The 26,564-nt window shown below is 38.3% G+C and overlaps 2 protein-coding genes across 7 annotated transcripts; one reads left to right on the top strand and one right to left on the bottom strand.

Annotated features, from left to right (window-relative positions):
- The first annotated feature begins 1,780 nt into the window (after window positions 1–1,780).
- On the top strand, window positions 1,781–15,849 carry LOC139946330 (DNA methyltransferase 1-associated protein 1-like). Of its 6 annotated transcripts, none has more exons than XM_071943958.1 (12): window positions 1,781–2,146; window positions 2,990–3,075; window positions 3,846–3,975; window positions 4,803–4,877; window positions 5,208–5,366; window positions 5,954–6,124; window positions 7,044–7,250; window positions 8,003–8,074; window positions 10,286–10,410; window positions 11,262–11,511; window positions 14,246–14,293; window positions 14,742–15,849. In XM_071943958.1, the coding sequence occupies exons 1-12, from the start codon at window positions 1,961–1,963 to the stop codon at window positions 14,799–14,801; spliced, it is 1,569 nt and encodes a 522-aa protein (XP_071800059.1). In that variant the 5' UTR covers window positions 1,781–1,960; the 3' UTR covers window positions 14,802–15,849. The 6 variants fall into 6 exon arrangements, with proteins under 6 accessions (XP_071800059.1, XP_071800061.1, XP_071800062.1 ...); XM_071943960.1 differs by having other exon boundaries at window positions 3,855–3,975; XM_071943961.1 differs by having other exon boundaries at window positions 1,781–2,141; window positions 2,984–3,075.
- A 1,306-nt stretch (window positions 15,850–17,155) lies between these two features.
- On the bottom strand, window positions 17,156–25,697 carry LOC139946365 (ciliary microtubule-associated protein 2-like). Its single transcript, XM_071944004.1, has 10 exons — window positions 25,508–25,697; window positions 24,778–24,865; window positions 24,050–24,220; window positions 23,328–23,450; window positions 22,825–22,962; window positions 22,566–22,709; window positions 21,963–22,130; window positions 21,358–21,486; window positions 20,677–20,801; window positions 17,156–20,001 (listed from the first exon to the last, which is right to left on the bottom strand). The coding sequence occupies exons 1-10, from the start codon at window positions 25,558–25,560 to the stop codon at window positions 19,893–19,895; spliced, it is 1,248 nt and encodes a 415-aa protein (XP_071800105.1). The 5' UTR covers window positions 25,561–25,697; the 3' UTR covers window positions 17,156–19,892.
- Window positions 25,698–26,564: the final 867 nt, after the last annotated feature.

The following is a 26,564-nucleotide window of genomic DNA, read 5'->3' on the forward strand; positions in this document are numbered from 1 at the left end:
AGAATCATCTTCAAGATCCTTGTGTATGTCTATCGCTCATATCAAAAGGCACTTTATCACCATATCTCTCAGAAGGACTCCAACCCAATACTTCCAACCGCCAGTCTTTTAAGGAAACCCCTGGCCCAAACATCATGGGGTGAAAGATCAACTACTTCTGTTGCTCCTTCATTATGGAACGACTTGCCGGATCATGTTAAACTTTCTCCATCAATAGCTTTGTTCAAAACTTCCCTCAAGCCTCATCTAATGAGGACTTTTTCCCGTTTATTGTGTAACTACGCCATGAGCATATTTAGATGGATACCCGCGCATTGTACATGGCCACTATTATTATTACTATTAAAAAAAAACTTAAAAAAACATAAATAATTATTTAATGACGAAATAAAATAACAAAATCACGAAAAATTTACTAAAAAGTGAAAAAATATAGGTTAGTAAATTCTCAAACATTTTGAGAAAGTTTGAGAAAATGTCGCAAGGATTGTAGAACATATTAAAAGTTGTTGTAATTGACATGAAGCTCAATTCGCACGAAAATATTGGCCAGGAATGTTGAAAAAGGGTTTAAGAAAACGCTACGAAGCTGAAAACACCCCACGTAGCACTAGTAAGGACTTACGCACTCGATTGAAGTTACGAGTGCTTCGTGAATATGACGCAACTCGCTAAGAACGAACTAGTAACACGTAAGTGCTTACTAAGGCCTAAGAAGGCTTCATGAATAAGGCCCCTGGCTACTACACGCGCCTGATTTGTTTCGTATTCACAGGTTTTGACTTTAGTATAGTGTTTTTTATGCACTGGACACTGTTGAATATTACTGAAAATAATTGTTAGCACAAAAACTTACTTGGTAGGCCTCTACCAAGCAAATGGAGAGCTGTTGATAGTATAAAACATTGTGAGAAACGGATTTTTTTCACTAAAATATTTGAATTTGATTTCTCAGAATTAGAATTTGAGGTCCCGAACAAGCATCTGAATGCACTTTTATAGCTCCATGGTGGGGATGGTGTGACCGACTCTATGGTGTGACAAGGGCCTGTTTTTTCTTCCATTATATATCTCACAACTTCGACGACAAATACTTGAGTTCAAATTGACAGGTTTGTTTTGATCTTTGACAATGGGTGTCCAGTATCTTAGCTTTGAAATGTACTGTTCAATGTTCCAATTAGGGTATGCACGTCTCCATGCACGTGAGGCATTCCATCACGGACCCCCCAATAAGATCTGGTTACGCATCCGGGTTGGCTTTTTCTTCCTCCAGCATGCTTCGAGATAGCTACCTCCGTGCTTCAACAAGACAAGAATTCCTCCATGGGTAAGGCAAGATTGAACGACATCTCAAAAAAAAAATTAAATGTGTCTTTCACACCCGAAGGACTTGGGTCTGTGTGCAACAATAGTTGCTACAAGCGATAGGCCTTCTTCAAATTGGGTTATATGACCAACATGAAGAGTGTTCTATTATGGCCTAAACGTAGTTTATTTATTGCTCCATGGTCCTACCATTTTCTTCCTCCATGGTCCTACCATTATAGCTCCATGGTCGGACCCTACCAAGAAAAAAGTAAAACAGTCCACAATTTCCACATTTCTTCCATAATATTCAATGATTAATTATTATTTAGTTCAAAACAACATTCAAATTGTTCGATTCACACTGCCTCGAGTGTACAAAAGAAAACTTCGAACTGGCAGGACCTTTAGGGCAAAGGTCGTGGCGCCATCATGAAAACAACTGCAAATAAAACAGTCGTCGGATATAGAACTAGATAATTATAGGCAAAACAAAATGGCGGATCACAAGGAGTAGGACGATGTATGCGATACGTGAGTGTTTTCAATACCGTGTGCAACCTGTTAGTTTGTGGTTTTGTCCGTAAACCGACCATCGATCGTACATCACCGAAAGCAACTTGAGCACATTCTGCGTTCAATTTTGCACAAAATGTCTGACGTTAGGGACATTTTTGAGTGGGATGTTGACGTACAGGCAGAGCCAGGAACTGCGCCGCCGCCGAGCGCGTCGACCTCCTCGACCGCCGTCAACAGCACCGAGACCACGGCACAACAAGTACGGAAGAAAGATGAGATCATTGGCATTATTGGCTCACATTCATCAGAGAAAAAACAGGTTGGTTGGAGCATGGAGGCTGAAATCCTGAAAACCTGAAATGTTGAGATACACCAACTGTGAAGGCTGGTCTTTGACAATTACCAATAGTGTCCACTGCCTTTAAGTCTGTCGGTTGGATTGCAAGAATATTTCCTTTTAAATATTGTTTACTTTTTGTGAAATTGTGCCTATTTTAATTTTATAATTTTTTAAACAAATTAAAAAATTAATTTCCTTATTAAATTGTTTTAAAAACAGGTAAAATAATTATGATTTATGTTCTTGTTATTGTTTAAAACCCTGCATATTTGTGTAATTTGATTGTATTTTGTTTGTATTGTGTCTGTCTTGTTGTTACACTTTTGTCCTGTTTATGGCAAAACAGCTGTAAAAAATCAAAATATGGGGGATTGGAAAAAAAAAGCTAGAACATGTTGGATTACTACTAGAACTATGAATACGATCGATAGCACAACAAACCTCATAGTTCTAGGAGTAATGTTGGATATTTTGGATGATGTGTACATGTGCGTTTGAAGTGAATTTTGACTTGTTTTCTTTCTTCTCTGATATCCGAGACTGTCTGGCTGTACAGAGTTTCTATTTTGGGTATTGCATTCAAGTGGGACTGCTGGGAAGTGCTATTTCAAGACATGAATACCCAAACCTCCAGAATTATGCATAGTGGTTGGAATTTCATCTTTGATAGGGCAAGGCTACTTCTAGAAACTAATGCTCCCCGTCAGCTTTATTTAAGTTTATAGTTCATAGTAACAGAAACCATGGCCTATGTTTAATCCACATGTAGCCTATTTAGTGGGAGATTGCTCAATAATAAACTTGAAAATTCTTTGCAAACAGAAATCAAAGAAAAACCATGAGTCCACATTTAAGAGACCTGAGGGTATGCACAGAGAGGTATATGCCCTGCTCTACTCCGACAACAAGTAAGTTTTAAATTTAATTATACAATTAATTTTAACAATAACACACGAAACAAAACCCCCCCCCCCCCCCCTTAAAACTTACAATTACCATTTTAAAATCGGATGAAATATAATTTTTCATTCATTTTGGTTTGAGCAAAGACAATGACTAGAGCGAGATCGATCTTTTTCCTCCATGCTAAATCCAGATGTCCTAGGCTCAAATCCAGCTGTTGACAAATTTTCTTTCAACCCAAATTAAAGAAGAGATTATGTTAGTCTGAAGGTACAGGGATTCAATTTGTAGTTTGTCAATGCCCTCATTACAAAAGTTGAGAATTATGATCATTGATGAATTTGCTGCCAATTTATTATTAATCCTGCCTCCCTCTCCCAAGCCTGGTTGGTCCAGGGAAATCTTAACTAATGGGTGATTGTTAGGCTACATCAACAACATACATTCCTTTGATGGCTTTTTGGAATTAGTGGGCACCTAGTCCCCCCAACCCAGATTGTGTATTCCTATTAGGGATTATTTTTCCTGCATGGACATATTCGCTCACAGATTATTGGTGATAAAGTATCACAACCATATTGAAGTGAAATTTTCACATGTTTGTTTAATTGTACACACTTACATGTACATTTATTAAAACAAGCAGTCTGTGCAGTTTCAGACTTTTTATATTGTGAGCACATACATTAAGAAGTTTGTATCATCTGTTGTTGTTTTCTTCGGTGATTTCATCTACTTTGGATAATGACCTTGGTTCTCTATTACGACTTTGTTGGATTTGTAGGGATCCTCCAGCGCTAATACCATCGGATTCCAACCAGGGTTATAAACAGATGAAAGCAAAGTTAGGACGGAGTAAAGTTCGGCCCTGGAAGCGGATGTCATTCACCAATCCTGCAAGAAAGGTAGGTTGATATGTGAAAATTGTAAACAAAAAAAATATATATCCTCTTACCAGTTTTCACGGTATTATGCCTTTTTCCTCGAATTGGGAAAAAAATAATGATGCCATATATCAACCGATGCCCTTATTATCTTCATTTGTTAATATGAAGTATGCAAACATATTAAAACTTGATGGACATTGAAATGTTCACACCACACACCGATCTTCTATGACTTCAACTGGCCCCATTTGTTTTGAGTTTTTCCTGTTTTCACGGCAAACAAGAAAGTATGGTTTCCCGGTGAAGCCATACATGGAAGAAACATCTGCAGTGACTACAAGTGTTCTTTGAGACTCTGTCTATGACTCTATAGCCAGCAGTTGTCTTCATTTTATTCAAAATATTTTTTCATTAAATTTTAAAAAATACCATGGTAACTTGCAAAAAATTAAAAAAAATTAAAAAAAACAAAAACCACTGACAATTTAGCTCTTGCTTTACTTACAGTCAAGCAGCAGCTACTAATCAGAAATTTTGCTAGGGGCTACATGGCGTGTCATGTCAGATTGGGAAAGTCCACTGGACCAAAGCTCTGGTGTTGTCAGCAGCAGAATGTGGGTTTGATACCAAAAGTCGTGACACTTGTGCCCCTGAGCGAAACACTTAAAGGCACTGGACACTTTTGGTAATTACTGAAAATAATGTTTAGCATAAAAACTTACTTGCAAGCAATGGAGAGATGTTGATAGTATAACACATTGTGAGAAATGGCTCCCTCTTTAAAAATTAAAATTAGACTTGAAATCAAGGTGTTTCATATAGCTATTTGTTATTTTGCTATACAGGACGGTGCAGTGTTTTACCACTGGAGGAGAGTTGCAGATGAGGGTAAAGACTACCCGTTTGCTCGATTCAATAAGGTACAAGAATTTAAAGGGTGTGCACAACGTTTGTATACTGAAAATGTCCACAGATTTCAACATTAATGTGGTACAAAGTTAATCATAATGGAAAACTTCCCTTCAAATATTTTTGCTTGAAAAGGTAAAACAATATAATATTGATCTTGTGAGTCCAAAACCTGATGTTAGGAAACTAGCACTCCTTAAAAATGGATGGTCTGTAGTAATAATTGGGGTAGAGAGAATTATAAATATGTTTGTACTCTCTGTATTTTTTTGTTTGTTTAGTATTGAAACTCTTTACATACCAGTGCAGTATTTCATTGCTCAGAATCTGTATTCCAACAGGAGGTGTCCGTGCCACTGTATACCAGTCAAGAGTACCAGCTGAATTTACATGATGAGAAATGGACCAAACAGGCTACCGACCATCTCTTTGACCTCTGTAACCGCTTTGACCTGCGATGGGTCGTAGTTCATGACCGGTTCGATTACACATCGTATGGGGTAGGTGTAAAACCTTTTTTTTTTTTCAAACTTCTCCTCATGGTTTACAAGTGTTTGCATGGTCTTTCTCCTCCTGACTTATCTGATTTACTCACTTTGTACCAACCAGACAGAGTGGGACTTCGATCCTCTGATGATAAACTTCTTCTGTCTATTCCTACTGGTTCAAATTCTCTTAAGGACAGATCCTTTTCTATTGCTGGCTCCAAACTGTGGAACTCTACCCCCATCAATATCAAGAACGCTCCTTCTATCGCCATTTTCAGGAAACGATTCAAAGCATTGTTCTAGTAACCCCCGTCTTTGTATTTGGTTTCTCGCCTAATTCTGTTCAGCGCTTTGATGATATTGTGAAGGCGCTATTGTTATTATTATTAGGGAATAAAGTTGTCATTTGTGTCTTCATTGTGTGCTTGGGATCTTAGGAGCTCTTCAGATAATTTTGTTTTTCCTTTTTACAGGAGGGAAATAGTGTGTATGGGAACATTGTGAGTGGGGGGTTCTGTTTTTTGAGAACTGTTTTAGCTTTATATTTGTGAACTCTTAGCAGCTCTTAAACATTGATTTGTGGTGTGGATACTTTACAGAAGCGTAGTATTGAAGATATGAAGGAGCGTTATTACAGCATCATAAACAAATTGTCCAAGGCTCGAGCTGATCCCAGCCTGAGCAATAGAGCGGCGCAGGTGTACGACGCTGAACATGAAAGGAAGAGGAAGGAACAACTGCTGAGATTGTTCAATCGCACTCAAGAACAGGTTAGTGTTCTCCCTTAACATCATTTATCATCAGTTAGTGGTGTGCAACCGAGATTCCATTCACAACTTCACGCCAGAGGTGTTTATCCCTAATCATGTTTGGAAGGTCCTCTATTTCAGACTCTGTATCTCTACCGATCACGTCTATGCAGTTGAAAGGTCTGCGTCCTCTGTTAGGGCATGGAGATCTTCAAAATAGCACATCCTGCCATAGTGTTACTGAGCCAGAGGGGTGTATGGGTAGTTTTTTGTACACCCTGTTTTATCTGTCATTTACATGGAAATGCATTGTAAGTGAACAATTTGGGCGACCAGTGTTGAAGTTTCCAGCAAGTTTTGTCACCCTTTTGCTAAATCCTCGCTAGAACCTTGTGGTCTGCTGTCCAAAATACAAACATAATCACTACTTACAAAAGATATAAAGTCATACAAAGTGACTCCACAGAATACAATGTACACATTGGGAAATGAGTGCATCACAAATCTAAATTTGACCTTGCAGCCCTTTTTTGGGGTGTCGTGGTTGTGGCTGAGTGGATAAGAGCACTAAACTGAAGCTCTGGTGTTTCTGTGCAGCAGAGTGTGGGTTCGAGTCCCGTTCGTGACATTTGTGTCCCTGAGCAAGACACTTGACTAGAATTGCTTCTCTCTACCAGGGATAAATGGGTGCCTGTGAGGGCAGAGATGGTTCTTGTGAGTGATTTAGCTTAGTAATAGCCCATATTTGTTGCACAGGCTGTATACTCCTCAGGGAGCTGAGATGGTTTAATGAATTAAATGGCCCAGTGACCCGGGGGTAATAATGTTGGAAGCGCTTTGAGATGCACTTCGGATGTTAAAAGCGCTATATAAAAAGTGTTTATCATTTTTAACAACTTGAGAATAGTTAATTTATAAAGATTTTTTTTTATCCATGTAGGTGGAAGAGGAGGAGATGCTGATCGCAGAACTAAAGAAGATCGAGTTGAGGAAGAAAGAACGCGAGAAGAAAACCCAAGATCTCCAGAAACTTATCACAGCGGCAGACAACAATGCAGAGCTGCGTCGGACTGAGCGAAAGATTACCAAGAAGAAGATTCAACTGCCTCAGAGCAAATCAAGAAAAGAATTGGAAGGAAGCTCCAAAGTAAGTTTGTCCGTTTCTCAAATATCCTGGATTCCTCAGCTGCTTGTTTTCCCACTATGGCAGCTTTTGTTTAGAGTTAAAAGGGTGTTGTTAGGGTTTTTTGTGGTTGTGAATGTGTTTAGGATAACTCATATATATATATATGATTCCGCTCTAATGACTCTGTATAATAATCGTGCCAGGAGCCCTAGATCTTAAGATCTGTCCTTACTTGTTGTCTCTCTCACTCACAATCATTGTCCTAAGTATTGTTTGAAGCTTTGCATGGTGTGGAGAAATAAGAGGAACCTATAAATAAATAGTGAACTTGCGGGTACAACCATGTGTAAATTTCTTAGGGTGAGTGTTGGCTCTGAAAAGAGCCTGTTGTGTCTCGTTGTTCGAACGGTATACTCTGCTCGTCTTCAGGAGAATGTCCAATTTTGCAGCTTTCATTGAGCGGGACTCTGAAAACGGGTGTCGTTAGGGGTGCACTATTTTACCCGAAGTGCAGATGTGTTTAGGATAACTGTAAATAAAATTCTGCCCAATTTCTGCAGTTCTGTATCACTGAAGAAGTCAAAATAATTGTGGTACATGTCAAATTTAAGAGAAAAACTTTCTGAAACAGCAGTTTGAAAAGTAGTTTAACTTTGATTTCTTAAAAGCTTTTGGCTATAATGCAGATTCACCATGTTATGAAAACGCTGACAAAATGCATGATTTTCTCTCATTTGATGCATTTTGTATTATCTTAACATTTTTTTAAGCAGCAAATTCTGGAAACTGGAGGAATTAAGTTTCCAGATTTCAAGCAGTCGGGAGTTTACCTCAGAAGCCAAAAGGTAAGATTATTTGTCTCTTTGTAATATAACAGTTTAGTGTCATGTCTGCACTTAAAGCCATTGGACCCTTTCGGTACAGAAAAAAAAAAAAAGTTCACAGATTTACAAATAATTTACAGGGTTTACAGAAGGTAATGGTGAAAGACTTCTCTTGAAATATTATTCCATGAAATGCTTTACTTTTGAGAAAACGGTAAAACATTATAAATTCTCGTTAACGAGAATTACGGATTTGTTATAAACACATGTCATGACACGACGAAACGCGCGAAAACAGGAGTGGGTTTTCCCGTTATTTTCTCCCGATTCCAATGTCCGATTGAGCCTAAATTTCCACAAGATTGTTATTTTTTATATAAGTTGTGATACACGAAGTGTGGGACTTGGACAATACTGTTTACCGAAAGTGTATAATGGCTTTAAAGGAACACGTTGCCTTGGATCGGTCGAGTTGGTCTTTGAAAAGCGTTTGTAACCGTTTTTTATAAAATGCATATGGGTAGAAAGATGTTATAAAAGTAGAATACAATGATCCACACAAACATGCCTCGAAATTGCACAGTTTTCCTTTTACCTCGTCGACTAACACGGTCGGCCATTTATGGGAGTACAATTTTTGACTCCCATAAATGGCCGACCGTGTTAGTTCGCACAGTAAAAGGAAAAGCGCGCAATTTCGAGGCAAAGTTGTGTGGATCGTTGTATTCTACTTTTAATACATCTTTCCAACCATAATATGCATTTCATAAAAAAGGGTTACAAACGCTTTTTATAGACCAACCTGTCTGATCCAAGGCAACGTGTTCCTTTAACAATTTAGACGGAGAATAAATTCTGTGAAAGTAGTTTTTATGTATACATTTAATAAGTTTATTATTTCCTTTGATACTATTCCATTAGCCTTTGTGATATATAGTGACCACTACATGTATATGAGTGCATTGGGTGGTTTGGGTGTAAACAGATAGATTTAAGCCGTGTTCGCACTGGATTAATATTTTGGGTAACTTAACCATGACGATGGGTAACATTCCGACGGGTTTACTTTCCCACTGTCCGCACTTGGATTTATTTGACTCCGAAGGTAAACTAACCGAGATCCCTGCATAACATTAAATAGTTTGATAATCACGAAAATCTTATTCTTCCATGACAAAACATGTCAGCTTCTTCGGGTCACGGACGGATGGGAGATTTGATCGATTCGTCGCGTCCGCGTTGGACTTTCTGGCTTGGTTAAAGAATTTGGGTACTTTTTCAAAGTGTCCATAGATTTACATTAAACTTACAGGGTTTGAAGATAGTGAGGTGCTGTAGTTTTTGAGAAATGAGTAAAACAGTGTCATGAAAATACATTTGTAAATGCTTAAAATAATTTTGGTCTCATGAGACCAAAATTATTTTCATGACATTGTTTTACTCATTTCCCAAAAACTACAGCACCTCAAAACGTAATATTTTCAGGGAAGCTTTCTACTATCATTATCTTCAAACTGTGTAAGTTTAGTGTAAATCTGTGGACATTGTGTTTTTTGTCCTACAAAAAGTACATACACCCTTTAAACTGACCTGGTCAATCTTCCTGGGCACCTTTGGCTCGGTTAAACTACCCATTTGAATTGGGTAAGTTACCTGGGAGGAAAACTTACTGGGCTGTTCGCATTGGACTTAAAATAGGTAAGTTACCCATTGGCTCGGTTAGTTTACCAAAATTAAGTCCAATGTGAACAGGGCTTTACACAAACCTTATATTGTTGTAGTAATGTGCCCACCATATCTCAAAATGGCTTATTGTTTTTTGTGTAAAGTAATTTTCATCTGTTTGCAAGAGTTACTGTCTGGTTTTCACTAACTGCAAATATTTACGGTTAACTCAGTGGAAAATGTTCCAAGAGTAGTAGACAACAAATTATTAACAAAACGGGGATACCGCCAACATAGGGCTAGATAGCTCAGTTGGTAGAGCGCCCACCCAACATAGGGCTAGATAGCTCAGTTGGTAGAGCGCCCACCCAACATAGGGCTAGATAGCTCAGTTGGTAGAGCGCCGGTACCTTAATCAGGAGGTCATTGGTTCAAATCCCACCTTAGTAATTTCTTTCGTTGTTCAACCCCAAATCAAGAGTAGTAGGGTTAATTTAAATCATTATCACTCAACTTCTGACAGCACTTTTGGAAATAATAACCCATTTGCACGCTTTCTTGATGTAGATGAAGTTGCCGTCCTCAGTCGGTCAGAAGAAAACCAAAGCCATAGAACACCTTCTTGATGAGCTAGGGATACCCATTCAACCCATGCCAACTGAGGACATCAGTTTGCTCTACAATGAACTCAGGTATGTTTTGGAATCTGGGCCCAATTTCATCGAGCTGCTTAAGCACAAAAAAAAGGCTAAGCATTTATTATACTTATACATACAACATAATTTTATATACCGCCATTCCGTCAAGATTACATCGGTTTGTGACAATATTATCTCTAGCAAGAGCAATACAAATCAATATGAAAAATATATACAAACGGGAAACAATCAATAGACCGTATTGAATATGATGTCACGCGGTGCAAATATCTGACCTACTAGATGGAGTCTGTGTGCGTGCGTGTGTGCGTGCATGTGCCGTATAAATCAAACCGGGAATTTTGCGTGCTTCGATGATGTACGCGTTTGGACGCGCATACAGTTCGTCCTACAAGATGGCGACTTTTCATAGCAAAAAAGGGTTATTCAATACGGTCTATATTATGAGAAAATGTATGTTTTCAAGATTCTTCTTTAAAACGTTCAATGATTTTGCAGAACGGAATGTAGGTGGGAGATTGCTCCATAATGTTGATGCAACAAAGGAAAATTATCTGTTGGCGGCTGATTTGAGTGTCTTAGGACGAACTAAGCACCAAATGATGCTTACCAGAATACAGTTACCAGCCAACTGCAATGCCACGTGTACAAATTGTGACTGGTATACTGCTCATTTCTGCTGGAGTCAAGCAGAGTATGCTGTTCAAAACGTTTTCAGAGCCAACACTCCCTCAAAAGAGAACTATTACATGGTTGTACCCCGCATGTTTACTATTATTTATAGTTTATGCTTTTCCTTCACACCATGCGAAGCTTCAAACATTACTCACCCTGAAGTTCTTGCACCTTATCTCATGGCCATCTCTTCATCCCATTCCCCACAGGTCTGACATGGTCCTCCTGTACGAGCTCAAGTTGGCACATGCCAACTGTGAGTTTGAACTTCAGACTCTGCGCCATCGTTACGAAGCCTTGGCTCCAGGAAAGCTCCCCTCATCAGCCCTGTCCCTGATCAACGCCATGCCGCCAATGGAGGATCCCAACGAGATACTACCAATGTTGCTGGAGGAAGGAGGAGTGATTGTTAAGATGGAGGACGACACCTCGGATGACCAATCCAACAAGAATAAGAAGGTCAGGAACTCAACTTCCTTTTCTCCCTGTCTCTTCTTTCTTAACGTAGGGGACGATTCTATCCCACACCATTCTCATACTTTATCTTTTTCCTTTTTAAATTAGATTTTAATGTTTTGGACAAATCATTGTAGAGTGTCATGGCCGAGTGGTTAAGACACTGAATTTAAGTTCTGGTGGTTAAGTCAACGAGTGGTTAAGTCATCGAGTGGTTAAGAGCACTGAATTCAAGTTCTGGTGGTTAAGTCATCGAGTGGTTAAGATCACTGAATTCAAGTTCTGGTGGTTAAGTCATCGAGTGGTTAAGAGCACTGAATTTAAGTTCTGGTGGTTAAGTCATCGAGTGGTTAAGACACTGAATTCAAGTTCTGGTGGTTAAGTCATCGAGTGGTTAAAAGCACTGAATTCAAGTTCTGGTGGTTAAGTCATCGAGTGGTTAAGACACTGAATTCAAGTTCTGGTGGTTAAGTCATCGAGTGGTTAAGAGCACTGAATTCAAGTTCTGGTGGTTAAGTCATCGAGTGGTTAAGAGCACTGAATTCAAGTTCTGGTGGTTAAGTCATCGAGTGGTTAGGCCATTTTTTTTTAATAACTTGGATTACGGGAATTGCCGCCCGAAAAAATTGTGTTTCTGAAAAAAATTTTAAAAATCCCCGCCCGAAAAATCTAATTTTGTAGGGGGGAAAAAAAAAAAAATACACAACACTTTCATACAACAGTGCCACCGATCGCGTACATGTACAAAACACCATCGTGTACATGTTTTTACTAGCGATTTTTTCTTCTGGAATTTACAACGAGACCCATACATGTACACATACATGTACTGTACAATGTACATGCACATGTACACGTATTAAGCCGCGGCGTGAGTCAGTGTCAATGATGTATGATGGAAACCAGACCAATGGTATGCATTCACGTACAAAAGTGTGAGTCCGTTTATAGACTATACTATTTGCCCAAGTGCATACAGTTTGGCCATTTAGTAACAACCTCGAGAGCATCGACCCAAACTCATGCAATCAATTGATGCGTCAACAAATGGTCGGTAAATTTGTCTTTATTTCAATTTTGTTCTAACATTTGTTAATTTGGTGAAAGTCTGACTTTTTGTTCGACACGGTTTTAAAAAAAATGAATAAATTTTTTTCAAGCCGAAACTGAATAATTTAGGGTCGCGGTGTAAATGTAAGGGCCGGTCAGTAACCAGAAACCGAACATTTTGTTTGGCCTAAAACACTGGCGACATTCATTCAGTGAGTGGTTGCTTTTATCTACATAAATTGTGTATATATGTACGTGTTTTAGAAGCCGCCCGCATGCATTTTTTTTTTAAGTCATCGAGTGGTTAAGAGCTCTGAATTCAAGTTCTGGTGGTTAAGTCATCGAGTGGTTAAGAGCACTGAATTCAAGTTCTGGTGGTTAAGTCATCGAGTGGTTAAGAGCACTGAATTTAAGTTCTGGTGGTTAAGTCATCGAGTGGTTAAGACACTGAATTCAAGTTCTGGTGGTTAAGTCATCGAGTGGTTAAGAGCACTGAATTCAAGTTCTGGTGGTTAAGTCATCGAGTGGTTAAGAGCACTGAATTCAAGTTCTGGTGGTTAAGTCATCGAGTAGTTAAGAGCACTGAATTCATGTTCTGGTGGTTAAGTCATCGAGTGGTTAAAAACACTGAATTTAAGTTCTGGTGGTTAAGTCATCGAGTGGTTAAGACACTGAATTCAAGTTCTGGTGGTTAAGTCATCGAGTGGTTAAAAGCACTGAATTCAAGTTCTGGTGGTTAAGTCATCGAGTGGTGAAGAGCACTAAATTCAAGTTCTGGTGGTTAAGTCATCGAGTGGTTAAGAGCACTGAATTCAAGTTCTGGTGGTTAAGTCATCGAGTGGTTAAGAGCACTGAATTCAAGTTCTGGTGGTTAAGTCATCGAGTGGTTAAGACACTGAATTCAAGTTCTGGTGGTTAAGTCATCGGAGTCTAGGTTTGGGTCTCAGTCGTGATACTTGTGTCCTTGAGCAAGATACTTTACTATAATTACTTCTCTTCACCCAGGGTATCAATAGGTACCTGCGAGGATAGAGGTCGATATTGTGTTCTAAAAAAGTCTTTTGAGCGCAACAGCAAGTCGGGCGCTATACTTGAGTTGAGAAGGGGTAAAGGAATGTTATTGGCCCAATGACCAGGACACTAATGTAAAGCGCATTAATACATTATTGTAAAATGCGCTATATACGTGTAACAACTAGTTGTTATTATTATCTTGTTCCTTTTTATATCAATATTAGATTGTTTAGTTTTTTTAATGTGTGTGCATGGCCATTTGCTGTGACTGTGTTGTTTTTTCTGTGTGTAGTATTTCAAATTAAAAGTAACATAATATCATTGGGTATGGGTACTTTAGGAAATCATGCTTTTAGTCAGCAGCACCTAACGTATGGAATAATTTGCCATCACATATTCGTAAACTGCACACACAAAGTCTTTTTAACCCCAAGTTTTATTGGGGTTTTTTTTCTTTTCGTTTTTACAGTATTATGGTGTTCATTAACTTTTTTTGTCAATGAGCCTTTGATTTATTTTTTCTTAGTTTTACTTGTGTACTTTTTCTTATTGTTTCTGTGTAATTTTCTACTGTGACATTTTTACTGTTTGGCGCCCTCAAACAGGCTGGTCCTGGAGAGAGTACAATATAAATTCAATAAAATTATTAAATTGTCATTATTGTTTCTCACAGCCTGTGTCAGAAATCATTGATGTTGTCACCACATCTCCTTCAACACCTGTAAGTTGATTTTATAATTTTTATTTTAACTTGTCTTAATAATTAATGAAATTTGTAATGGTGCCAACTAGAATTCCCTTGATAAAATTTGATACAAACAAAGACCTGTGGATTCAAGGGGCCTTTCTCAAACCTTGGCCTGGGCTTCCTTTCTGTCTCCGTATGCAGTGGAAACACAGCGAGAAAGAACCGGCCTTCAGGCTTATACTTTTTGGAGTAGCGTGTATTTTGTACACGGTAGTGGTTGGAACATTAGACGGAGCCTGGAGCCAGAAGCTTAGGTTCAGGAGAGGTCCCTTAAGGCATACCAAATGCCTCAAGTGGGCATACAAGTGGCATGGATGGCTCGCCTCTCGCTATTTTGTCCCTGGTTTTCAAATAAATGCTGAATTTGTTTTCTTAGCTGAGATGTAAACAATAACTAACGATTGTCTTTTTCTCTAAACAGCGCAAGAGACGAACAGCCATTGAGCCGCCGACTGTAGTAAAGAAAATCAAGAAATTATGAGGACTCACTTCACCAAAAGAGGTCGTCTTATTTTTCTTTCATTAAATAAATATTCTCAGAGAGATGTGGACCAGGGTCATACATGTAGCTCTTAAATTATTCAGTTGGAGAGAAAAAATAGCTTTTCAAAAAGTCAGCATACAGGAAGTTCTGAAAAGGGAAAAACTATTGGGAAAAGTCGTTTAGAAACTTTGGAGCGGGCAACAGAGACCAACGCAACTGGTGTCTGAAAGCCAAGACCAGAGCAACAGATAGTGCAGAACTCCAACTTTAGTTCCTGATATAATGTCATCCATGGATTGATGGTTAGTTATGAACTCATCATAACTGTAGTTAGGGACACCTAGAATACATGAACTGAATTTCAGCTTCTCAAATCAGGTAAAAGAATACAACAAAATTGTGTCAAAATTTGCTCACATTGTAGGGAAGCTTTATACCCAGGACGTCAGTGGCACTCCTACCAGGTCTAGGGTGTCCCTAGCAAACCCTTACGGTCATAGCCCAAGCTGTAACTGCCAATACGGGTACGGCTTTGGTTTCTTTGTAAAAATTATTTTATCAAAGAGATGTGGCACATGGTTGGTTTATCAAGCAGGTGTTTCTGCCTAAAGCACAGAAGAAAAAATGTTTAATAATTGAATCATCAGTCTTGTGTTCTACTGAATAGTTGAAAAGCAGTATAATTAAATACTGTATCTGGAGTGGTAGCTACAGCTACCATTATTTTAAGCAAACAGAAATACCTTTGCTCCACATGAGCTACGTCTACCTATTTGTTAAAGGGTCTGGATACCTTTGGTTTTTTGAACCCTTTGAATGTTTCAATCTTATATAAATGTAAATAATATACAATAACCGCATTCCTTCAAAGTGAACCGTTTCTCAAAATGCATATCGGTAATACTATCCAAAGTTGCTGTATTTCCTACCACGCAAACTGTTATTTACACTATAATTTTCAAACGTATACAGACCCTTGAATTTGCTAATTTGTTTTCAACCTTTCCTGTAAAATAAAATAATAAAACAGTCCAGCGAAATTTCATCCGTTGAGTGTCTTTTTTGTTCAGTATTTGTTTATTTAAGTTATGTTTTTGGAAGTTGGACACAATCTCTGTGCTCTGTAGACTTGTGGACAAGTCGTTAGTTGTCCCACACGGTGAAACAGTCGAGTTATCACTGCTCTCGCGCGAACTGCTGGTTGCCGACTTTTATGGTGAGTAGAGTCGGGCAGTGCGTAGTAGTCGCGCAACCAGCAGTTTGCGCAGAGAGCACCGCTGCAACTCGACTATCTCACCGCGTGGGACCATAAACGACTTGTCCACAAGTCTATGTGCTCTGCTGATTCACTTCATATTATCAAGAAGCATCTGAAATCACACCTGTTCCCACAATCATTGTTTTGCTGTTTATGATGTTTATTTGCAGATTTGTTTCATCGTTTCCACGTTTCTTTGCTTCATCACAAACCGCTGTGGTCTCGATGAAATTGAGGTTTATAAAACATTTTTGTATGTATGTATATAAATAATGCTGGAAAAAGATTTGTATGAAATGTGCATACTTGCTGTCTGTGACTGTTAGCTGCGTTGTTAGTTTGAGGAATTGGAAGATGCAGTCATCTTAGTCAGAATCTTAGTCAGAATCTCAGTCAGAATCTCAGTCAGAATCTCAGTCAAAAGTCATTCTGTCCAACAGCCTAAACTTTGGGGATATGTTTTGATTGATTTCCTTTGGCTGTCACTCCAGTGACAATAAAGAATTGGAAGATGTAGTGATCTAGCCAGAGTCGCAGCCAGAAGTCATTGTGTCCAACAGCTGGTAAGCTTTGGGTCTGTCTGTATTGACTTTCTGTGGCTGTTGGCAGCCTAAGCCTAAGGTCTTATTGAATGGTTTGCCAACAACCTGTGGGACAGTGGATTAATTAAAAGATCCAACCAGAGTTGTCATTTCCAGGAGTGAGAGTCGTTGCTGACAAAAAAGTCTGAAACCGGGATCTAGATCTTAGGAGGTACATGTACATGTACATTGAAATGATGGCATGTCCACCTTTTGATAACCCATGGAGTTATATATTCCAAGGAGCTTTGAGGGACAGTATCCTCAAGGCTAAAGTAGGTGATCAAATATTACAACTTATCTATTTTGGAGAAAAGTACAGCAATTTTGATTTCCAGGTAGACTTCGAAAAAGTCTGGATTCAGATAAAAGACTGAAATAGCCCTGCATTTCTGCGCCCTCAAGCGTGGTGACATTCATCCTTTATTTATTGGATCATCTGTTTTTAACAAGTGTATCAACCTCCACGTATCCATTTATTAAGGAATAAACCACAGAGAAGACAAACTGGGTAAATTTTAATTAATTTATTAGGGATGAACATAAACAAATTGACTACAGCAAAAAATGTATATTCAAAGACAGACTTTTTTATTAGATTATAATATTGCATAGATAGACGGTCAGCTTCTATTCCTCAATAATAATCATGATAATCCCTTGAGTAGTGAATGAGATCGACGACTATACACAAAAAAGTACAGCCGTTCGTTTGCATCATTAAGTTACTCTACTCAAGTGGATAATGATTAGATGACATTTTCGTTCCCACAGGCTTGCTGCATTTAAAATGCATCTCTTGTTAGTGCACAAGCACTTTCAATAAAGGGTTTAATTTGCGTCTGTGAGTCCTCACAAAAAAAATGATAACAAAATATTTGTATCAAAAAGCACTTTAAATATTTATAAGCAAAATAAACATATATATAAAAAATTGAGGGTCAAGCTGCATAATTAACAATGTGCATTATAAAAAAGAAACTTGCTGAATATAAATTGTATAGTTCTTATTTCATCAGTGAAATGATTTGTTCATAAATTTGTATAATGTTGTCTTTTGTGATGCAGGGCCCAATTCTGCGCTTGTAATAACCATTCCTGTTACTGTGCAAGCGTTAAATTTATGTACCAGCTATGTAAGCAAAGATTGCCTAATATCATGCGGTATTCACTGCTTACTCGTGAAATACACTTGAACTAGGCACGGAATTTGCTGCTTCCATAAGCAGCAAATACTTCGCTTATGGTAAGCAGAGCCATGAAATTTGGTCCTGTTTGTCTGAAAGGCATTAGACCAAATGGAAATAGAACAGTGCCGTCACTACATTAGAAATACACAATGGACATTGTGCTGTAGTCTGGGTGTCAGACAAAGATTAATTTGATCTCTCAGACAACGAATAATTTGATATCTCTGACCATTTTTAACATAAAAAACACTACTATAAAATAAAAAAAGCACTCAAAATCTTTGGAATAGTTGATTACGCAGTAAATTATACAACCATAAATACATTATTTACATTTTTAAATATTTATATAGTTTTTACAAAATATTGCATCTCCAATCACAGTTTGTTCATGATATTGCATAATGCTTATTTGTTTAACTTCAAACATCAGCCTAAGAGCCTGCCAGTATCTCCTTGCAAAATAATTGTCAGAATTTTCTGTTCCCTTTTTCAGATTGTTAGCTTAGAACTGTGGCCTGATACTTAACAGGTGCAATTGCCTTCATGCCCCGTAGCCAATGCATCCAATCGCCACATAAAATGTTTCTGTAGAAATTGTCAAATTTCGCACACAGAAGTGGATTTTTAATGAGGGAGAAAACTGCCTCACAACATGCATGATACTCTTCCTACTTATATATGATTTACTATCTTAGTTTTTGCCCTCAGAAAAATAAGCAATTTCTTATTAAAACGCCTGAAAAGCCAATCAAATTCTACACCATATGTTCATGTAGGTATACACCATATGTTCATTCGAACGTTCCTATTTATTTTTTCCAAGGGCCAAATTTCATGCCTGTTGCAGGAAATAAGTAACGCGTCTGGGCATCATACACATGCATCAAACTCCCTAGGTACCTATCAGAAATATTAATATTATCTGGACCAAAAACAAAATTAAAATTTGCCATTCTCTGAAAAAAAGCTAAAACTTTTCCTCCCAGTGGGTATATCAGAGGAGCAAATAACTGACACTTTACCCTAAAATATTCTACCGAAAGGCGTCTTTTTTTCTGTATGAAAAACAAAGTAAAAATTTGCCTCTCTCAGATGAAAAATGAAAAACTTAATCATAAGCAGCTGGTGTTTATATCAGAGCCACTTTATAAACAACTGCCACTTTACCTATTGATATTTTATTTTAAATTTGTATAAAAAATGGATTAATGTTTTTGACAGAGAAATTTCATGCAGGTATTAAATTATTACTAACACAATGTTGTCAGGTACTTTTCTTTGACAGCTGGGCAGAAAGGCTCATCTTTTTTCCCAAGACGTTTTGTAACACTTCAGTGTCGGTTTGTGTTGTTATTAATTTTAGAGTAGTTTACCTGGCTGGATAGGAGGGGAGGGGGATGAGGTTTCATTTTCCACAGATGAATATTACACTAGCAGAGCTGCCAACATTTAAATCTTGCAATCCGGGAAATTGTGTACAACAATCAGGGGGACATTGAGATTGCATTCAACACATTAGGGACAAAGTTTCCATAATCGGGGAAATTTTAAAATCTGTTCATCAAAATATTGGAGGTTGGTTGTATAATCTGCAGAATCAGAAAGAGTTGGCAGTTCTGCATTACGCCATGGTCATACTTACTGCGAGTGCGTCGACGTCACATGGCTGTTTTGGTGGCGAAAAATTTGCAGCAGATGATCACAGTTCAACTGTTGCGAACAATTCGTTGCCATTTGTGACGTCAACATTTGTATTGCATTCTCATTCATAGGAAGTATGAACCGGGCCTGAGTGGACCACCGGAGCATCTTTCCCCCTAGAAACACTGTCTGTTCTCTGTTCACATGGCACTTGCCATTTTAAATGCTGAATATACAGAAATTCACCAACTTTTGTGAACCCTTCGATGTAAACGGTTAAAAGTTGGAACTTTCCTTGTGGCAATGACCTGCAGTCAATTCCCCATGGTAGCCCCCAAACCTTCCCTTGTCCTACACCCCTATCCACATTGACTAAACTTTTACTAGTGATAACACTTTACATTCTATAGATTGATTACTGTTGCGTATAGATGACCCGTCTCGCTTTGATGTAGTCCTCTCCTTTCTGTACTGTCAGATCCGTCTTATCTTCGGGGCGTAGGTTTATCGCTCGGATTCGTTCTCTGTTCACAAATAATAATAATGATAATCAGTAAGACATGTAAAGCACATTTTCAAATGATACAATGCACTGCTAAAGAATGCTACAAAATGGACAGTTTATGGACATGAAGAGAACAGATGAGTTTTTAATTTAGTCTGGAGTGAGTTGATGTTGCGAATATGATTTGGTAGAGAGTACCAGCATCGGGGACCAGCATCTGAGTCGGGCGGGTCCCATGCCTGTTTGTTATTTGTGGCTAGAGCAGAGGCCACTCCGGCCAGGTTGAGAAACTCTGTAATGTACTTTGGAAATTTGTTAAAGGGTTTTAACACACAGCGATGAATGCATGAAATCAAGTGCAATTCATCCCAAGACATAATCTAGATTATTCTCATTTTCATTTCAAGACACTTACTTCCATCCCAACAGATTATCAAAATAACATACGAAGAACAGTATTGAGGAGAATTGTAAATGGGGCATAACCCATTATGCTCATTATGTTTATGACTTTTGGTGGTTCTGAAAAGAACAGGTGGTGTGCTCAGGGCCCACTTTCATGGCTCTGCTTATCGCAAGCAAATAATCGACGCTTACGAAAACAAGGAATTGCTTTGGCCTGCAAACCTGTTGAAACAGCTCATACACTGACCCTGTGCTACAATGGCATGCAAGATTCAAAACTATCACTTACTGCATCATGTTGTCTCGTGTATTTCTCTCTCGTTTGACTTTGGAGTTGAATACACTTTGGTGACCGTTTCGATGTTGGGCGTCTTCATGACGCTGAAAGTCGTATCGTCCGGCTCCAACAGGATTCTGTTTCAAAATGAAAATTCATTGAAGAATTAACTTTTGGTTGTTCACAAGGTTTACCAATTTTGTTTGTGTGATGTTATTTTGTTGCCTCATCTTAAAGATGATGATGTTTTAGAGCATTAAGGTTGGCTCAGTGGTTTCTTTCCCTGTCTTTTACTTCAGTTGACCCCAGTTTGGTTGGGTTTCAATCCGTATCATTATGTGAGGCAGGCATGATATACTTCTTAGTCTAATTTCCGATTTTGTTTCCCATGGGAAAACTATAAAGAATTTTGACTGAAAAGCCTGAAAAGCTCATTACATTTTTGTTTACATATATGAACTATTTTTTACTTGTAAATGTACTTTTTCGGCCTGCTTGCAGTTAATAAATAAACCAGAATAAAAAATAAAAATAAATAAAAATTAGTCTAAAGATTATGTATGTTAGTCAGCCCTTGTACACATGTTTATACTTTTTCCCCAAGTTTACAACAAATACTATGGGAGTGGTTGAATCGAATGTTCGCTTTTTTTAAGTTTGCATTCAACCCTAAATTATCTTGTCTTCACTCACATTCTGGCCTGTGAAGAATTTACGAGCTCGTTTGTCAAATCTCTCAGCTGAGGAAATAAATGGCGGTAGATTCTTGCCTTCCACTCTGGTTAACTCCCTGGCAGTGTAATGGCCTGGTCCTGGTTCACTCTGGAATAAGAAGAGCCATAATGCTCATTATTGTCAAGCTTCTCATGAACTTTGAATTCCCACTCATGATTTCACATTTATTTTAATAATATAAGAACACCAAATTAAGGAATGATTAAACTATTTATCTAGACTGGAGTAAGATGATATACAATTTTCAATTTATAAAGTTTATACAATAATATTTGTATAATTTTGAAACAAAATAGTGTTACAAATAGGGTTTGACTTGGGAAGGTATTTGTTTGTGCTAAGCACCTTTTTATGCTTAAAGACCTTATTATGAAGTTGGGGAATAAAAAAAAAATGCATGTCACACAGTTTTGTCCCGCCAAGTCACTTTAATTACAAAAAGTACTTTGTCAGCGAATGGTGGATCTAGCTTGGTGCTCATATACCCTTGCGGGTGTTTGCCAAGTTTCTTTGCCGGAAAGATCATCTAAACAAATAAACAAATAAAACAAACAAACACTCACCCCACTTCTGGGCCACTGTGAGAGAGTGGAGCAGTTGAGGCGTTCTGAAGGTCTTTCAGGATACTGGGAATGTTTGCCGAATTTTCCCTGCCATGAGTGGTGTTCATCATCCCACTTCCCTGCAAAGGATTTCAGGTTGTACTGACCAGGTCCTAAATTATGCTGACCCTACAGCGGAGAAAGAGGGCAATCAATCAATCAGAAGATATTTATATAGCGCAAAAATCAACAGAAATTGTTCAAGGGCACTACAAACAGATAAATGAAATTAATAATAATAATTTTGTGAGGGCTAATCGTCCTTACTTGCAGCTCAGAGCTGAACTTGCGAAGGACGCGGCTACGTGTTTGAGAAACAGCCAGCCACATCAACCCGTTATGAACACGGGGCATAGCCAGAGATCTAACGTGTTTGATTGTTTTCAATAATTACAATACACTTGTAAAAAGCAGTTTCTTGAATAATGTAAAGTCTGGGCATCCTTGATGTGATTTTAAAGAGTGTTCCATTCTTTTGGTCCATAGCAGGGAGGTTGCAGCTGTTGTCCAAAACCTAGGTTTGGAAAACGCCTAGTTGCTTTCACAAAAAACAACTTTACTTACTGTTTTGGCAAGATGTCCTGTTTTAATAGTAGCGTTTCTGTCCCCAGTAAACAGATCATAGGGACCTCTGATGCTGGTGACTTTCTTGGCAAGTTCATCCGTGAAGCTTTGAGTTTGATATGTTCCAGGCCCCAACTCGCATCCCTGTCAAAACAAAGAGTGGTCGAAATTTAATTTCAGGCTTTAAGACAACAATATGTTCAAATATTCTACAAATTCAGTGTTACAATCTTAACTGGTGCTTGCGGGAATAACTTACCACGGAAGGAAGATGTCTTGGTGTTGAAGACCCTGCGTCTAGTAGACCTATAGTACTGGCTGATACTTTGGATTTCTTCTCGACAGCTGAGTGAGGTATACCACCTTCACCATAGGTACCTGGCCCTGGAACTTGACTCTAGAAAACAAAACAAAAATATAGATAAGTGGCTGCATTTATTGTCTCTCTCTCAGTCTCTGCAATTTTTTTTCTGCTACAATGTAGCTGTGCAAGAGAAGAATTCCTAGTAAACGTGGAGTACCCACATGCACTAAGCAAAAATTCCCTGCTAACTAGTGAAATAAGCTTGATGTTAACGCGGAGTCCTCTGCTTAAGCACCAATTTTTGCTTACAGTATCAGAGCCATGAAGTTTGGTTTCGCATGCACCATCCACCTCAAAATCTGTGTATGCTGGTTAATCGTCCCATCGACACCACTGAATGGTAAAATCTTTTTTAGGAGAAAAAGTGGAACATTCTAAAGAACAAATTAAGTACTCACCGTTGCTGTTCCTCTGAATCTTCTTTCTTTGGTCTGGCAGATTCCACGTGTACTTCTTGGTTGTTTGTCCATTGCCTCAAGAAAGTCTTTGATATTGTATGTGCCTGGTCCCAGATTCCTAACCTGTTTATGGGGAAGCAGGGGTGTTAGTCACTGCTGACAAAAAAGTCTGAAACTGGGATTCCGATATAAGGAGGTACCTTGAAACACTGGCACTTCCACATTTAAGTACCACTGGAGTTATAGATTAAGGAGATTTTGGGAGTAGTATCCTCAGCACCCGAGAAGTAGATCAAAGAGCCTGACTTATAAATGTGGAGAAAAATATTTATCATTTTACCAGGCAGACTTTCAAAAAGTCTGAATTCAGATCATAGGAAAATTTGCTCATCCCTGGAGAAGATAAGTTATCCATTAGTCTGCTGAGAACTTCTTGAAAGATGATGAAATTAACAACTTGAGTTCTTTTCATCATTGTTTGGTTAATCAACCATTTTTGCTTGAAAGAATCTTCTGAGTGATTTGAAACTACTGTTATCACTTTCAACTCCTCAAGACAGACATGCAACTTTCTTATTGCACACAAAAAGAGGAAATGGCCAATCACCTTTTCTACAGTGTTTTTCAGTCTTCTATTGCATTATTTTGAAACGAAAAAGAGAAAATCAGCTGATGAGCTGAAAAGTTGCATGCCTGTCAAGACCTTTCTTTTCTCCTCTTACCAACAACTTCTTCTTCTCCCACTGATCCTTATGGAGAAGGTGAGGCAAGGCGGCCATGCGAGCTGTCTCATATGCCCTTGCCCATCCCGGCCCAGAGGCTCGACGATCTACAGCATTCTCACTGAATGTTCCGACCTCTACAGCATAAGTGCCCGGTCCAAGCTTCCTTTTCTGAAGAAAAAAAAATGTTCCAAAAGAATTTTCATTTTCCTGATAAACGTGCACTTTACAAAGCGAAACGCCTCAGTGCTTTTGCCCTTTCAAAATCGAGGCATCAGGCACAAAAGTGGCCTGAATGTCAAAGCGGAGGTCCGATACTTCATAGTCAACAACAAAGGGGCTCAATGGCCCTGGGCTCAATTTCATAGTGTGCCTTTTGTCAGCAAATAATGATAAGGGTTGCTCTGAATGCAGCTTTTATTTATAGGCTTTATGATTTTACAAAGATAGTCTTAACTTAGGACTAGTCCTAGGACTATTTAGGATTTATTAAAAACCTAAGGGCTAGTCCTAAACTAGGACAAATAACTTGTCCTTACGCGAGATAAGACAAGTCTTAACTATTTTTAAATCCACCCCTGGTCAACGAATATCTTTCTTAAGCCTCGGATAACTATGATCTATATATATATATATTTTTGTTGTTGTGTTTTTCCTTTCTCGCGATAACGACGGCCGTCAGGAGGAGGGTTACTTTATCACAACTAATCCTACAGTTGCTGTCTTACCAGTGGAGTCATTGATTTGTTGTCATACCAAACCTGTGTGTAGGTTCCAGGCATTTTACTCTGTGGATGTACTCCCGACACATCAAATCTGGAATATAAACAATAACAAGAAATAAGTTACTCTGACTACCAGTTCAAATAAACAGCATTTTCAAACCAGTGATATAGCCTACAGTACACTCGCGTGAACTTTACTCAGAAGGACATCAGTCTCCATTGCACTTCCACTGGCAATGTTATTTATTCACCCCAAATATATATCTAAACACCAAATAAAGGCCTTTAAAATACATACTAACTATAGATTGTAAACAATTTGTTTAAGTTAATGTTCTATTTTAATGGTCCATTTGAACAATTAAGTTAAGTTAAGCTAAGGAATTAACATGTATTGCATAACTTAACATAAAATCTAAAAGAAAACAACAGACTAAATAAAATGTATTATGAAATTGAATTGATATACCGTTCTCAAATTCAAATCAATCAGTGATTTTTTTTGTTTAGATCAAATCAAACGAGGATTCACCATAGAGTTTAGTCCTTCATGGGGTGGAGTCTGTACCTCATTTCGATCAAGATGAAGGAACTATTGTGGTTAAATAAACTTTTGTACTCATCCAATGCAATTATTAAAAATTAACAATCCATCCACACAACCCCCGGGCGCTCGCTCCCATCCCACCCACTTTACACTACGACGGTCGTTAAAAAAGTAAATAAAACTCACCGGGATTTCTGCGTTCCAAATGGAGCACCTTGAAATGCCTTTACCGCGGCCATCTTTCGAAACTAACTCTTCAAAGACAGCCTATTATAGTTCAATTCTGTAAAGCTTGTAAATAGCAAAACACAATTTACTTTCCACCAAAAACACTTGTTGAGCAGTTTAGTTTACGTTAGTGTGTTCCCCCTGTCGGACACACACACACACAAAAACACCCACATGGGTTGTCCCGGCGACGAACGCAAGCAATTAACATAAAATACCGCCCTCTCTAGTTCAATTGGCGCAACAGTTTACCAATGTGGTGTGTTTTAAAGGAACACGTTGCCTTGGATCGGACGAGTTGGTCAAAACAAAAGCGTTTTTAACCGTTTTTTATATAATGCATATGGTTGAAAAGATGTTTTAAAAGTAGCATACAATGATCCACACAAGTTTGCCTCGAAATTGCGTGGTTTTCCTTCTACTGTGCGAACTATCACCGTCGGCCATATGGGAGTCAAAATTTTGACCCCCATAAATGGCCGACGTGTTAGTCGACGAGGTAAAAGGAAAACCACGCAATTTCGAGGCATGTTTGTGTGGATCATTGTATTCTACTTTTACAACATCTTTCTACCCATATGCATTTTATAAAAAACGGTTACAAACGTTTTTCAAAGACCAACTCGACCGATCCAAGGCAACGTGTTCCTTTAAGAATGCCGTGTGCAAGTCATGGAAATAATGCAGATAATAACAAAAGCGCTGTATTCAGGGGCTTTAGGAAAGATTTAAGCAGAAAATATCGTTTTATAGTTGACCAGAAATGTCATCAAGAAAAGCTGTTTTGCCTCTCTAAAAATAGTTTTACAAAGTTTCGTAGATGGAAAAAAAGATAGCTCATAATAAGTGGGACATGAATCAATAATAAGCACACTTTTGTTTTAGATATCGTTTTCGCATTACTATGGTTGTTACATTGTCATAATACTTATTCCAATGATCAACCTTGTGAGGTAAGTTGGAAAGAAAACACTGCGTTCCCAACGGCCAGGAAATAATTACGAAATAATCCCCT

This window comes from Asterias amurensis, chromosome 13, assembly GCF_032118995.1.
Source record: "Asterias amurensis chromosome 13, ASM3211899v1".
In the NCBI taxonomy this organism is placed as follows: Eukaryota; Metazoa; Echinodermata; class Asteroidea; order Forcipulatida; family Asteriidae; genus Asterias; species Asterias amurensis.